This window comes from Aythya marila (genome assembly GCF_965140915.1).
Source record: "Aythya marila genome assembly, chromosome: 6".
Taxonomy (NCBI): Eukaryota; Metazoa; Chordata; class Aves; order Anseriformes; family Anatidae; genus Aythya; species Aythya marila.
In genome coordinates, this window is record NC_139047.1 from 28,807,587 (window position 1) to 28,821,191 (window position 13,605).

At 36.7% G+C, this 13,605-nt stretch overlaps 1 protein-coding gene across 1 annotated transcript in view; it reads left to right on the plus strand.

Annotated features, from left to right (window-relative positions):
* DARS1 (aspartyl-tRNA synthetase 1) overlaps positions 1-9,211 on the plus strand; it is a 39,500-nt gene extending 30,289 nt beyond the window's left edge. Inside the window, exons 9-16 of the mRNA XM_082763004.1 lie at positions 992-1,126; positions 2,279-2,426; positions 3,424-3,570; positions 4,573-4,615; positions 5,263-5,343; positions 6,003-6,114; positions 6,994-7,065; positions 8,475-9,211. Coding sequence (XP_082619130.1) covers positions 992-1,126; positions 2,279-2,426; positions 3,424-3,570; positions 4,573-4,615; positions 5,263-5,343; positions 6,003-6,114; positions 6,994-7,065; positions 8,475-8,566 — 830 coding nt within the window. The 3' untranslated portion in view covers positions 8,567-9,211. The remainder of the gene's footprint in view (positions 1-991; positions 1,127-2,278; positions 2,427-3,423; positions 3,571-4,572; positions 4,616-5,262; positions 5,344-6,002; positions 6,115-6,993; positions 7,066-8,474) is intronic.
* Positions 9,212-13,605: the final 4,394 nt, after the last annotated feature.

A 13,605-nucleotide genomic window follows, 5' to 3' on the forward strand; every position in this document is an offset into this window, starting at 1 on the left:
GACAGCTCTTGACTGAGATGAAACCAGGACTTTTTAAGAAAATTCATTCAAGCAACTATTCTTACAATATGGAAAGTATCATTGAAAATAGGATAACTTTTCCTACAGAGACAGATGAATATCATGAAATGTTAAAGACTCCCAAGCAGCCAGTTTATTTACCTAGGACCTTTGAGGAAGTGTGCTATTCTTACTGTGCAATGCACCATTGAAAGCAAGCAAGCAAGCATGCATCCTATTGTTTGAATGAGATAACGTTTTTAAAAAATAACTAAGTTAAATCAATGCAGTCCTTACTAAACTTTGAAGCTACATATCATAGTTGTTTTAAGATTTGATATTTAAAAGGTTACCTGTATTCAAAAATAACAAGTCACTGAAACTATTTCAGTGGGAGTAGTGGTGATGAAAGAAGAAGATTAATTATAGTGGAAAGGCTAGTAATAATAGTAATTAGCACTTTGTTTAGTGTTATCTTAACATAAGAATCTTCAAAGACTATTAAGTAATGTTAAATCTAGTTTGGGCTCTGAGATATATTAGTGCCTTCAGACAACTCAGGCATTTGCCCAGTTCTCTGTTAGAAAGGACGGTCCTGGCAAAACAGGATGTGCCTCAGATCTCGGCCTTTGCAGTTAACTGTCTTTGAAGCTTGCATCGCTGATAAAGATTGGTTTCTACAGAAATGTTGGGCTGCAAGTAGATGTGGTGTGGTATGAGCATACGTTCTCTGCCGTCCTCACTAAAAGGTGAGGGTGAGGGACAGCTGGGAATAGTAACATATTAAACTCTCTCAACTCAATTTGCAGATTTGCAAGACAATGTCTGACAGTCCTGAGCTGCAAAGCTTCCCTTAGCATTAAGAAAGCCTATCTTTTTCCTCTTAACATGCTTTGTACAAAAATCTGCTTATCTTTAAATGTATGGCTATCAGTTTACCTATATTTTTTTTTTACATTTTTATTTTAATGATTAAGCATTTGCTTTTCAGCTGCCAGTGAAGGAGGAGCCAATGTGTTTACTGTATCATACTTCAAAAGCAGTGCCTACCTGGCTCAGTCCCCCCAGCTGTACAAGCAGATGTGTATATGTGCTGACTTTGAAAAAGTTTTCTGTGTTGGGCCAGGTAAGAAACATAAGAAATGCATTGGCTTATCTATATTATAATGTTTGCAGTGATGGCTTTTAGCAGTTACAAGTAAGATATCACATAACTTGAAAGCCTTGAATGCTTTCACTTAATATGGTTTCCCACACCAAACAGAAATTTCAGTTGGGGTGACAAATGAGAATAAAGTCGACGGGGAGGTTGCTGGAAGTATAACTAAGATGCTGAAATACAGATGGAATTGTCTTCTCCAGTGTCTGCTGTTCTCTGGGGAGAAAGAATAGAGTTGCACTGGAAGCTAATAGTATGATGGAGAACTTGGAAGAACACTGCAATTACTGAAGCCATAGTTGGCTATTAAGCATGCTTTAGTTGCCCAGTAGCAAGCAGCTAAAATAGGCAAGCTAAGTTTTATGTACTTCAGATTGCATATTAACAAGTACTTATCCCTTGCTCTTGTATATGTACCAAACAGCGTTATTTAGAAAATGTGTACTTGTAACTGGGCTGTCAGTAAATAATCCAAATTTAATATTTTCTTGTCTCATACTCTGTCTTTCTCATAAGCTGATAGGACGTTGCCTATCAGGTGGCAATAAAGCATCTTTTGCTAAGACCTCAAAGACAGGTTTAAAGATATGTAAAGTGAAAATGCTGGAAAACAAATCAATAACAGCATGTAAAACTAAAAAAAAAAAAAAAAGCAAGTAATTCAGAAGACCTTAAATGTCTCATTAATTACTAACACGGGTCGTGTTTTTTAGGAAGGCATGTTTATACATCAGACTCATATATCTGAAAAAAAAAATCAGAACATGTACAAGTATGTTTCCTGTGAAAAAGGTAGTTTTTAAATCTGAGAATTGTGTGTGCCTGAAGGCTCGTCTGTTTTTCCCACTTCTGTCTGTTAGTGTGACAAGAGGTACTACCTCTCTGCAAGTCTTGTCTGTCTTGCATCCTTTGACCACCACAGCTACAATAATGCTGTCACTGTTGTTAGAAATGATGCTTTGAGGCAGCTAGTTTTCTTCTTGTTTCTCAGTAAAAATTGTTGTGTCTGGAGACAGCATTGTCTGTGGTCCAATTACTGATGTGTTTGATTGTCTGTGTTATTTTTTCAAAACAGAATTACAATTTCAGGTCAGTTAGAATTTCTGTTTAATTTTACAGTTTTTAGAGCTGAGGACTCCAATACACACAGACACCTGACCGAGTTTGTTGGTCTGGATATTGAAATGGCTTTTAACTATCACTATCATGAAGTGGTAGATGAGATTGCAGATACCATGGTGCAGATATTCAAGGGACTTCAGGAGAGGTAATGAGAACATTTTCCATTTCATGAGCAACTTCATTTGTTTGAAATCTCTTGCACTGTGGTATCAAATGGGTAAGCATTTTGTCCTCAGCCTGTCAGAGAATCAATCACTAGTAACCTGATTTACAACAAGAGAACTTCAAACACTGTTGTTTTGCTCTTAACCATTTCTTTGTACCTGACTTCAAAAGTTTGCTAAAACCATAGGCCAGTACATTGTCTGTTTTTAGCCAAACTTGAATTTCCTACAGTATGCCAGTTTGTGCCACAAAAACTTGCTGTTCATTGCTGAATGGGCTTTCTAATACAAATGATCTATCATTAATGTAAAATATGCTTCCTGTTGTTCCACCACAGGTAGACTGATTGTTCTGTTTTGAAATTAAGATCAATATTAACTGTTTAAGGTGGCTTTCCTGAATAAAATTTATTGTAACAGCCCGCGTCTCTGCCATGACAGCAACAAAAACTAGTTTCCATTATTCATAGTCTAACTCATTAAAAAGCCAGGCCAGAAGTTTAGGAAGTGGTTTTCATTTGCTTACAAGTTAGACTATTTTGCCAGAAGAAATGCAAATCTTTTCATCAGTCTAGAAAGAAATTTCTCTTTTATATTTGAAATAGGGTATTACTTAAATCAAAGGAGATCTTTGCTAAAGATTACAAATGAAAGGGTTGGTTTCTAGATGTATTAACTGTGAAAATTTGACCTAGTCAATTATTTCTTACAAAAGGAGTAAAACAGAAGTAATAGTAAAATATTAACACATATATCATTGGATTGCATGTGAAACGTTTGTGAAACATTATGTGAAACATTTCATTGGGATTATACAGAATTTCTCCAGGAAGATGCTTTAAAAAAGTTTTTTATGTTGCAAGAGGGACCTCTTGTGGCAGACATGTATTATTCTTGTATGGTCAATGAAAAATCATTATTAGATACGCTTCATAATTATTTTGTATTTTGCGTCTATTCTTGTTTCCTTCTGTGTAGATTCCAAACTGAAATTCAGACTGTGAACAAACAGTTCCCATGTGAGCCATTTAAGTTCTTGGAGCCAACTCTGAGACTGGAATATCGTGAAGGTGTGGCCATGCTTAGGGAGGCTGGTGTTGAGATGGGTGATGAAGATGACCTGAGGTACTTTGGCAATGCCCAAATGTGTCAGTCGAAGTTAAGGTTTAAATCCTGTACTGTGCAACTGAGCCCTCAAGAAGGAACTGCAAAGTTTGAGAGGAATAAACAGCACTTATATCCAGATCACTTGACAAATAAAGGAATGGATATGGAAGTAGTCCTTTCTCTTACTGTAGGCTATACATATAAACTCTAAAATTTAAAAAACTAAAAGTTACAACATGAAGTGAGAGGAACTTGAACCTTCTAAGGTTAGAAGAAGCGCTTTTTTATATAACAATTGCAGTCCTTCATGTGAATTGATGTATGTATTTGGATAGGGTTAAACAAAAAGATTCTTCAGTCTTAAGGTCTGTCTTTTCAGTAATGCCTTCCCATTTCCTTTTTCCACCCCTGAGGAAAATGGTTAAGCAGTTGATTGCATTCCCATTGATTGGCTTGAAAGATGGTTTTAATTAACTGATTATATATAGATATTTCTGAAGATGCTTACTATGATAAAACATTTCTGTTCTTTCCAATAATATATCCGGAACCATTAGGATAATATGTGATATTACAATTAAAGGAACTTTGTGTCAAAGACATTTCAGTTGTAAGACCTTGCTATAGCAAAATAATTTCCTCGCTAGCTGCTTAGAGCATTTCTCACTGTGTCTGAAAAGAAATCACTGCACAAGATATATGCCCATATAAAACAGATTACACAAGTATTCAGTAATATGAATACAGTGACTAGAAAGTAGCTATAATAAGAACAAGAATATTGTTAGGTATCAGTTAATTTAAGGGACTCCTAGGACCCATACGAAGTACTTAGGAACAGAAATAAATGTACTTGATTTCTGAAATTTGTTTGTACAATCCAAAACACACAGAAACAAAGAATACATTTTCTGAAGGACAGACTGCAGCAAACCTGTAGCTTAGTCTTTTTAGCTTTATGAAGTATATAATCAGTAAAAGTTTAAATCACTTAATGATAATGATGATAATCTTTTTCAGCACACCTAATGAAAAGCTCCTGGGACGCCTGGTAAAGGAAAAGGTAATGATCATTTTAGAATAAATATGTTTGTCATTGAATCTGAAGCCTGATATAATGGAATCACTGGGTACATATAAATGGCTACTTCGTGTAACTTAATTTCTTACACACTGATTAAGAAAACAGTATCAACATGCAGAAGTTGTGAAGGATTTGTGATTAGCATAGCATTTCCTAATTGTCTGACTGCATTACCATTTTGTTTTTGCCATTTTAATCTACCAACAGCTTTGTCTTTATTAATAATATATTCCAAACCATTTTCAATATTTTACTATTTATGTTGAACATACCAAACAGGATAGTACTTCTGAAAAAACGTTTATTAGGATAATTAAAAACCAGCAGAACGGATTCTAAGTTCTTCAGGAAGAAAAATGAGATCTTGGGCGGGGGGGCTATTACTTTGGCAAGATGTTTTGCTGCTAAAAATTCTTAAGTTCGTGATAGAAGAAGTATTGGGAAATGGATAAATAATATACTACTTTTATTGATAACTCATTTTTGAAGATAATACTGTCAAACTTATGCAAAGTTAATGGGATTTTTTTTTTAAGATTTCAAAGATTCACTGATTGTGTGTAGTATTAAATTGTTCTTCACTTTGTTTTCACTTTTGCTAACTTCTGAAAATCATCATCTTTCAGTATGACACAGACTTCTATATACTTGACAAATACCCTCTTGCTGTGAGGCCTTTTTACACAATGCCAGACCCAGTAAACCCTGTAAGTAAAGTTCTTTGTTGATGTCTGTGGGGGTTTCTTGAAGTTGAAATTACACTGTATAGGGATAACTTGACAGAATAGATAAAGTATTTTTATATGATCTGCTGTTGTAATTGAAATTCTGGTAACAAGAGTAGGTCAGTTGTATGTGGCCCACAAAGTGTTTACAGTTGCCCTTCACCAGTGAAAACATACCAGAAAGAAATACGTATATATAGCTGAAATTGGAGGAGCTTTACTGAAGAGATCTCCACAGCCACTAGAAGAGATCTCCAGTTCTTCCATCACTAAAAAGAGACAAAAACATTCTTTGAGGGCAACAGACACTTCAACAGAAATCCACTTTTTTGCATTGATAAAAAATTCCCCAGTTTATTCCAGAATACAGAGTAAATATCTTTACAGCGTCTTTTGCTTGGATTACTGCCTGCAAATGCAATGTCTTTTTCAAAGTGTGTGTGGAGGAACTTTTGTTCTTTTAAATAGACTCAAAACTAACGAGGGGAGAAAATACACTCTAATTCCAGGGCAGACCCACATACATTGCACTGTTACTACATAGCTTTGGATATCTAAGTGAAGTTACTGAGAGGTGTGTATTTGCCACCTAAGAATGAAGCAACTTTAGATGGGAAATAAACTAATCTTTGTCTTTCCAGAAAAACTCTAACTCTTATGATATGTTCATGAGGGGAGAAGAGATTTTGTCTGGAGCTCAGAGAATTCATGATCCTCAGCTGCTGACAGAAAGAGCCCAGCATCACGGCATTGGTAACAAGATAAACAACTTAAAGCTCAGTTTAAAAGATTATAAATTGTGATTGGATTAGCTTTGTTTAGAGGAAGAATTTGGGACAGAATTTAATACGTGGTGGTAATGCTAAAATCACAACACTGTTTCATGCATAATGTTGATCCATCTAATTGTTCAACCATTTTAATCTAGAGTGGTGGTATTAAGAAACTAATTAGTTTCCCAGCAACACCTTGATGAAAAGGAATTGTTTCCAAGGGCTTTAGAGAGGACGTAACACAGGAAATACCTTCAATAGAAGGAGGGTAGGCAAACAAGTCTCATTCTGTACTCTCACAGACTTCTTGTGGAGTACTCCAGCAGAGTGGTTGGTTGTCCCTTTTTTATATCTTGAACTGAGAGCAAATAAGCAATAAGTGATGAAATTTAAGGACAAAGCTGACTAATAGTAAAAGGGTAGAAGAGTAAATTTGGTAGAGATCGGGAATGTAAAGTGTAGATTGAAATTATGCTTTCAGTGCATAGTGAAGTGAAATGTCAAGAAGATACTAGCAAAAAAGGAGTATCTCTCACTGTAGCGTGAGAGAAAAACAGTTATTAAATCATTACTTTCTCATTGCAGTTTATTCAGGAATTCACTAGTTTCCATAAATTATGACAAGCTTAGCTCTTACTCAGTTCCCTGATTTAAATTATTAACAGTAATAGAATAAAATTGCTATGGGCATAACTTGTAGACATTGCTGGGTAACTTATTTGCACTTTGAGTGAAACCACACTGCTAGTTTTTAAGTCACCTTGGTAGATTTTTTGTTTTGTTTGCAGTCCCCTAGTCACTTACATGTTTCTCACCTGTTTAATGAACCCCAAGCCAAATGCACCTTTTTCTTGCCTAGATCTGGAGAAAATAAAGGCATATATCGATTCCTTTCGGTTTGGTGCACCTCCACATGCTGGTGGTGGTATAGGTAAGTATGTTTATTTTATTATATTCTGTGTTAGCCTGACCTTAACTTAAGCTGTTTAGTCTCTGTCAGGGTTCAATATAAAATTCATGGTAGTAGTCTTGTTAGCAAAATGTGTGGAAATGTTTATCCTGAGGAATTTAAAGAGAGAAAGTAAACAGTAAGATGTAATGGCAAAAAATAATGGCAGAGTGTGCCAAATTTAAAAGGTAGGTGATCACAAGAGAAAATACACTGATTTATTAGCCTAGCAGGTCATCTTTGAATTTTACCAAAGAGAAAAATGTAAGGAGGAAAGAAAATACTGCATTATGTATGGATATATCACAGTCTACTAATACCAGAAGCCACTGGTATCTTAATGCATTTGATGAAGCTGTTGTGCAGTGAAAAGAAGCAAGTGATTGCTTCTGTCTTTATTCACTGCAATTTGACTGAATGTTACTGATTAACTTCGGCTGATGCTAATAGTTTCTGCAAAGGTATTGATGTCTACAGCCTTCCTGTCTTGGGTGTGAGCATTGTACATACTAAAATGAACAAAGAGTTTTTTCATATCTTAATGATAACTATTTTCACTTATAGACACTGCTTTCATTAGTAGAATGAAATCTCTTTATGCATGTGGAAATAAGATACTTTGTTAGGTCCTGAGCAATATGCACAGTGAGTTCTTTGATTCAGTCTTTCTGCATTTGCCTCACTGTGGTAAGGTACGCTTAATATATTCCTGGCACGTTAAGAGAACAACCTCCTAAGTATGCCTTTAGTAAATGCGTTGAAATGCAATATGCTTTTGGGACAGCTGTTTTGAAATACTTAAAAGATGTTAGCATCAGTGATCATCAGCATTTATAGACAATCCCCAATCATTTAGGCCAGTCACAACTGATATCGAGGAAGCTGAAGCTGTGTCTTTTCTGCAATGTAAATGCTCCTCATCACACATCCCAGAGGCCAGGCCCAAGTATCTGCCAAACCAAAGATGCTGTGAGAATGATCACTGTTCTCTAGTTGTTTTAGCTGGAAACTTTAACACAGGGGGAGCAGTGTGTGAATACGAGTAGGCATCTGGGTTTCTTGTCAGTGTGGCTGGGGTGCGTATCTAGCCCCATGGATGTGGACATCTTTACACGTTTTTCAGTATGCACAAACCTCTAAGGTTTTGGGAAGAAAGAACACAATGACCAGTGAAGTATTTATTATCATAAAGATATTGGCAAATAGGTACGTGGGTACATATTGCTGAATCTGTATTCCTGCACTGTAGAGTGTTTGGAATGAAATTCCCCAAGCAGGTTTTTACTGTAGTTGCCTATGGCAGTTAATGTCTCTGAAGTGTTTGGAACCAGCGCTTCAGATTGATACCAAAGACTTACTATACTGATGTGTGTTCTTTTCATTTGTTGCAGGGCTAGAAAGAGTAACTATGTTGTACCTAGGGCTGCATAATGTTCGTCAGACCTCCATGTTCCCACGGGATCCCAAACGACTGACACCCTAATGAGAGCTTCTGAAAATTTGAGGTGATTTGCCCTGAGAATATGATTGTGAGCATATCTCTTGCTACTGATGAACCTGTATTGATCTAAGCATTATAATATGCAATAAAAGAAGATCATCTCATTTGCTAAAGTGCCACAATAATTTTTTTTACCCTTTGGTATTTATTTAAAAAAAATATTTTAACAGATCAAGACTTTGTATTGGCAACTGCACATTTTTAATGAAAATGTGATACTTGGAGCTAGTGTTCTAGTGTCACATTAAATTGTATCAAGTTTCTAAACATTTAAATAAATTATGCAATAAAAAAATCTGCATTTTTAACTCATGTCAGCAAGATTTAATGTTTTGGAGTACAGAAGTGGCTCAAAGCTGAAATAGCTGGATGTTTGCAATTCAAAAAGCAGGAGGAAACCAGCCAATTGTTAATTTACATGAGTATTAGGTAGAGAAAGCAGGTGAGAAGTGGAACATTCTTAACAAAAAATCTTAACAGATTGCAATAAATCTCTCAAAATAAATTAGATAAGATATGCCTTTCTCATTTTTGCTTTATATCCTCACAAGATAATCATGAATCGTTAATGTTTTACTGAAACAAGCAAAAAAACCTGATGTAATAAATGTCTAAAGTTTAAATTTATTTTTTGCCTTTTTTTTTTTTTTTTTGGAAGTTGTATAAAAGTCATGCCCATTCTTTATTTTGTTACTGTTTGAGACTGGATAGGAGGTTATATACATTCATGGGATGCATGAGGGATATATAATATTCTCAGAAAATGAATGGATGGTGAATTTGAGAACAGGCCAAGTGTTTGCATGCCTCTATGACAACTAAGTAAATCAATGAGGATTTCATATATCTATTGCCAATGAAACAAAAGGAAATAATGTAAGCAAACCTATCTTATTTTTTTCCATCTATAAATGCCACAAACTGTTTGAAAGTTGTACATCTGGAGAAATTGGGTGTTTCTCTAAGTCAGAGTACTTCTAAAATTCTAGACATCAAACGAATCACCTCCTTGAATCTCCTTATTTTGCAGTGGCATGTAAACCTACTTCTCTTCCTCCTCCCAACCCCAAAGATATGCCCTGCATTTTGTGAGGAACCACTTGGAACTTCCTTTTATGTACTTTATCCAAAGGTTGTTTTTCAAATTTAAAGCATTTAAGCATCGACGCCAAAGAACAAAGGATTCCATTCCATGCCTGGGTCCTACAATACAGATAGTCTGATTTTCATACGTATTTGTGACTCCTGACTTAATTTTTCCTTAACATTTTCCATGCTAAAGAGTTTTCCGTAGGAGGTGTAGTTCAGACAGTCTGTGTTACTGTTGCTACCTTGATTTTTAAATGTCAGAGAAGTCATATATCGGTTATGCTACAGAAAGGTCATTGAGGCTGTGTATAAGTTGTGTAGAATTTCACAAAAGGGCAAATCATCTTTTGCAGCTGCCATTGAACAAGACTTAATTTTCATGTTTTGTGACAAGTTCTCCATTATAAAACAATCATTTTAGGAATACTAAAGGTCAGTTTGGTAAAGTACTGGAAATGTAAAAGTTAAACTTTGTTTAGAAGTCACACCATTCAAAGAATAACACATTTTACAGCTTTGCTTGTAAGTGTTGTGCAATTAATTTACTATGGAATCTTCCCCAAATCATTTACTTTCATTTAAAATGTTACAGTGTACCCAGTTGTACTTTACAAAGCTAAGTGGCTTATAAGTACAGCTTATCTTCACAGACTTATTACTGATGAATCCAAGTTTCAAAACAGTTGTTTATTCAGCTAAGCCAACTGGAATTAATTTAATTACTTTATTTAATCCAGAGTTGGTAATGTATTCCAGATTGGAAGCACTTCCTCCTAATACTAAGCAAAATTACTGGCTTACATTTCATGCCAACAAAAAAAAATGTTCTGAAGATTAAGTTCATTGCTCTAGATGCAGCAGCAAGTTTTGTACAAATGCTCCTGTAACAACTGTGCTTATCCCAGTTCTGTTAAGAGTTATTCAAGCTCATGTTTTAGTTTGATTTATTCACAGTAGCTGCAAAAGAACTCAAATTTGGCTGGAGGCCCTGATTCCTTTGTATGCAGAATTTTTTAATGCAATTTTTCATAGCTAACTGAGAATAATTATGATCATAAATCAAAATGCAAAAATGCATTTGTCCTGGATGTCATTTAAACAGGATACATCAGTGCTGCACAGTGTTAGAATTTGGTTAAAACTCTCCAAATCGTAATTCAGAACTATGTCGTGTTTTGATATGTAGCAGTTGTGGTTTGATAGTTCTGGAAAACCTGTGTAGTCATTTATTTGCACTATTTCTGGCTGTATGTTAGCATTTTACCCAGTCCCAGTTGCTGCTGCTTTTCCACCAGTTAAGATAATTTTTTTTCATTCATGATGTACAGATGAAGATAATAATAATTATGGTACAACTTTTTAAATACTTAGGAATAAAAATGATAATAGTAAGGGATAGCCAGGGAGTCTTTGGTTATCAGCTAACACCAGAAAGCCTTAGTTTACTACTGCAGTTTAACTACAATATTTTCCTGTGAAAACCCATCTGTGTCTGAATCTGCCCACCAGGAGTGAGGACTCAGGCTAGTTTTCTGGAAGTCAAGTGCAGGACTGATTGCCACTGGCTGTGCATTGCTGTTGTGGGGTAACCCCAGGAGGCAGCGAAGCACCACACAGACTCCCTTCTGTGTGAAAGCAAACTACGGCCTGCGCTCTGCTGCCAACGGGATGGAGAAAAACGCACAGGCATATCAGTTGGCCACCTTTTGGCTCCATTTCATGCAGGAGTTCCAGCATGTCTGGTATGGCAGTGGTTAACAGGGGCACGACTTCATTCAGGCCATCATAGTCCAGTGATAACTTCCAGCCTTCATCAGACTCTTGCACTGGCCATACAGGACTAATGAGCGAGTCAAGGAATCAGCTCCCGGATGCGACTCAGGGAGCCTTGGAGGTGTGATGCTGGTGCACCATCGTGGGGGCCATTGGTACCCTCTTTGGTTCTTGACACGCAGCAACCCCACAGCAGAAGGATCCTTCTCAAGGCTGGATGAGGTAGGCAGCTGATTATTCTTGTTTGCATCTATAGCAGCTATACCAAAGGCACACTCATACCCCTTTGGATCCTTGAACTACCCTTTTGGGATAGTACCAAGGATATGTGGGGCCTCCAAACTGGCCACAATAGGATGCTTTTGCCACTTGTTTCCCATCCAGCTCTCCACAGTTTCCAACACAGACAACAGCTGTGATCCCATTGTCACTCCAGAAATCCAGCCTCTTGCCCAGGCTATGTTTCAAGGCCTGTTAGAGGTGTAAACCTATTAAAAACTGGCACAGTCCTTCCGTAGTGCAAGGTGTGGAGTTGGAACCCACATGGACAGACATCCATCGCATCAGTATCCAAAAGAGGAGAGGTGTCCTTGGCCCATCTACTGTTTCTGGGGAATCGCTTGACAGCAACTGGAGCAGTAATCTGCTTGGACGTGCTTACTTTAGCCACTGTTTTTTCCCTCTAAGTGCTGATCTCCATTTTTTATTTATGTACTTACAAAATAGGCATTGATTTGGTTCCACCCATGATTACAAAAGTTGCTAAGCTTGTTCTTTTACAGTTTCCTATTAGTGAAGGAACTTCATTGTGAAGGAAAATCACTGAACTCACTGAAGCACAGCTTACAGTGAAAAGATAAAATAATAAATATGTGGGCAATACAGAATCTGCTGCCTGCTTTGTATTTATACTTCAGACAGTCTGTCTATAGACATGAGGAAAGTACTGTTAATGACCTAGAGATTAAGAGCAAGCAAAAATGATGAACAAGTATCTGTTTTAATCTACCTCTAATTTCACCTTTTCGCTTCAGCCTTTTCCTTTTATTGATGATTTTTATTTTAGTGGTATTCCCCAAATCCATAACTGTCTGTAACAGAGAAGCTCTAAACATATTTGTTCCACTAGACACTAAGGGCCTTTTCTGAGATGATGCTCATCATCTGTAAGAAGTTCAAAGAGTTCCCTTACTTTAATCTTATTAGCTGACTCAAAATCTTGCATCACTGTGATGATTTATAGATGCTTTCAAGTTGCTTTAAAAATAAAACAACAAAAAAAAACAACTGATATTCTTGCAGACTTGCGAAGCTTGAAACGATTTGTTCTTTTGACTCACATTCATCCAGGAGCTGCATAAGTTTAATCAGATATTATTTGATGTAAAAGGCAAAGTGCTTCATTCACACACTGATTGTGCCAGTAACTTCACCATCCTTTGTCCCTTAAGACTTTCAGGATAATAGAAGGAAGATTAAATGAAACTGATAGGCTGCTCTCACAGGATCTTTTTGAGGGAAGATGCTAAGCCCTGCGTGTTTCAGTTTCCAAATAAAACTTGAGGAGTCTTTCAGACTCTGGTCTCAGTTGTGGGTTGTGTGAGGTTTCCCCACCCCACTGTTTAAAAGGGTTAGAAGTGTGAAGATGAGAGGGAACAGAGGTCCTGTACAACACAGTGCCGATTTTCTCGTACAAGACATGTACAAGAGCACAAATAGGTTGGTTTCTGCTGGTAAACCACAGCAAAGAGCCACTGTGTTCCAGCCAGAGTGACACACCTGCAGCAGCAGGATACTCCTCTACATACACCGCTTGTGCACTGGCTGTAGGGCAACCTGGGGACCTGTCGGTGTTAACCATCAACACTTCAGCACTTCGGTATTTTGGCTGTTCACACTTAACCAACGGTCATGCCTCAGGTACGTAAGCAAAAACTGAAACATGAAGTCCTCTAACACATGCACTGGGCTATTTTTTTCTCCTCCTCCCCAAACAGCCTTGGGGAATAAATAAATAAGAGCAGAGGGCAAAAAGAAAGACTGTGGGGTAAACAACTTTTTTTTTTTTTTTAATAAAAAAAAATGTGTATGAAGAGACTGATTTTTTTTTTTTTTTTTTTTTGTGGTGGTGTCATTTTTAAAGGGAGACTGGGAAAAAA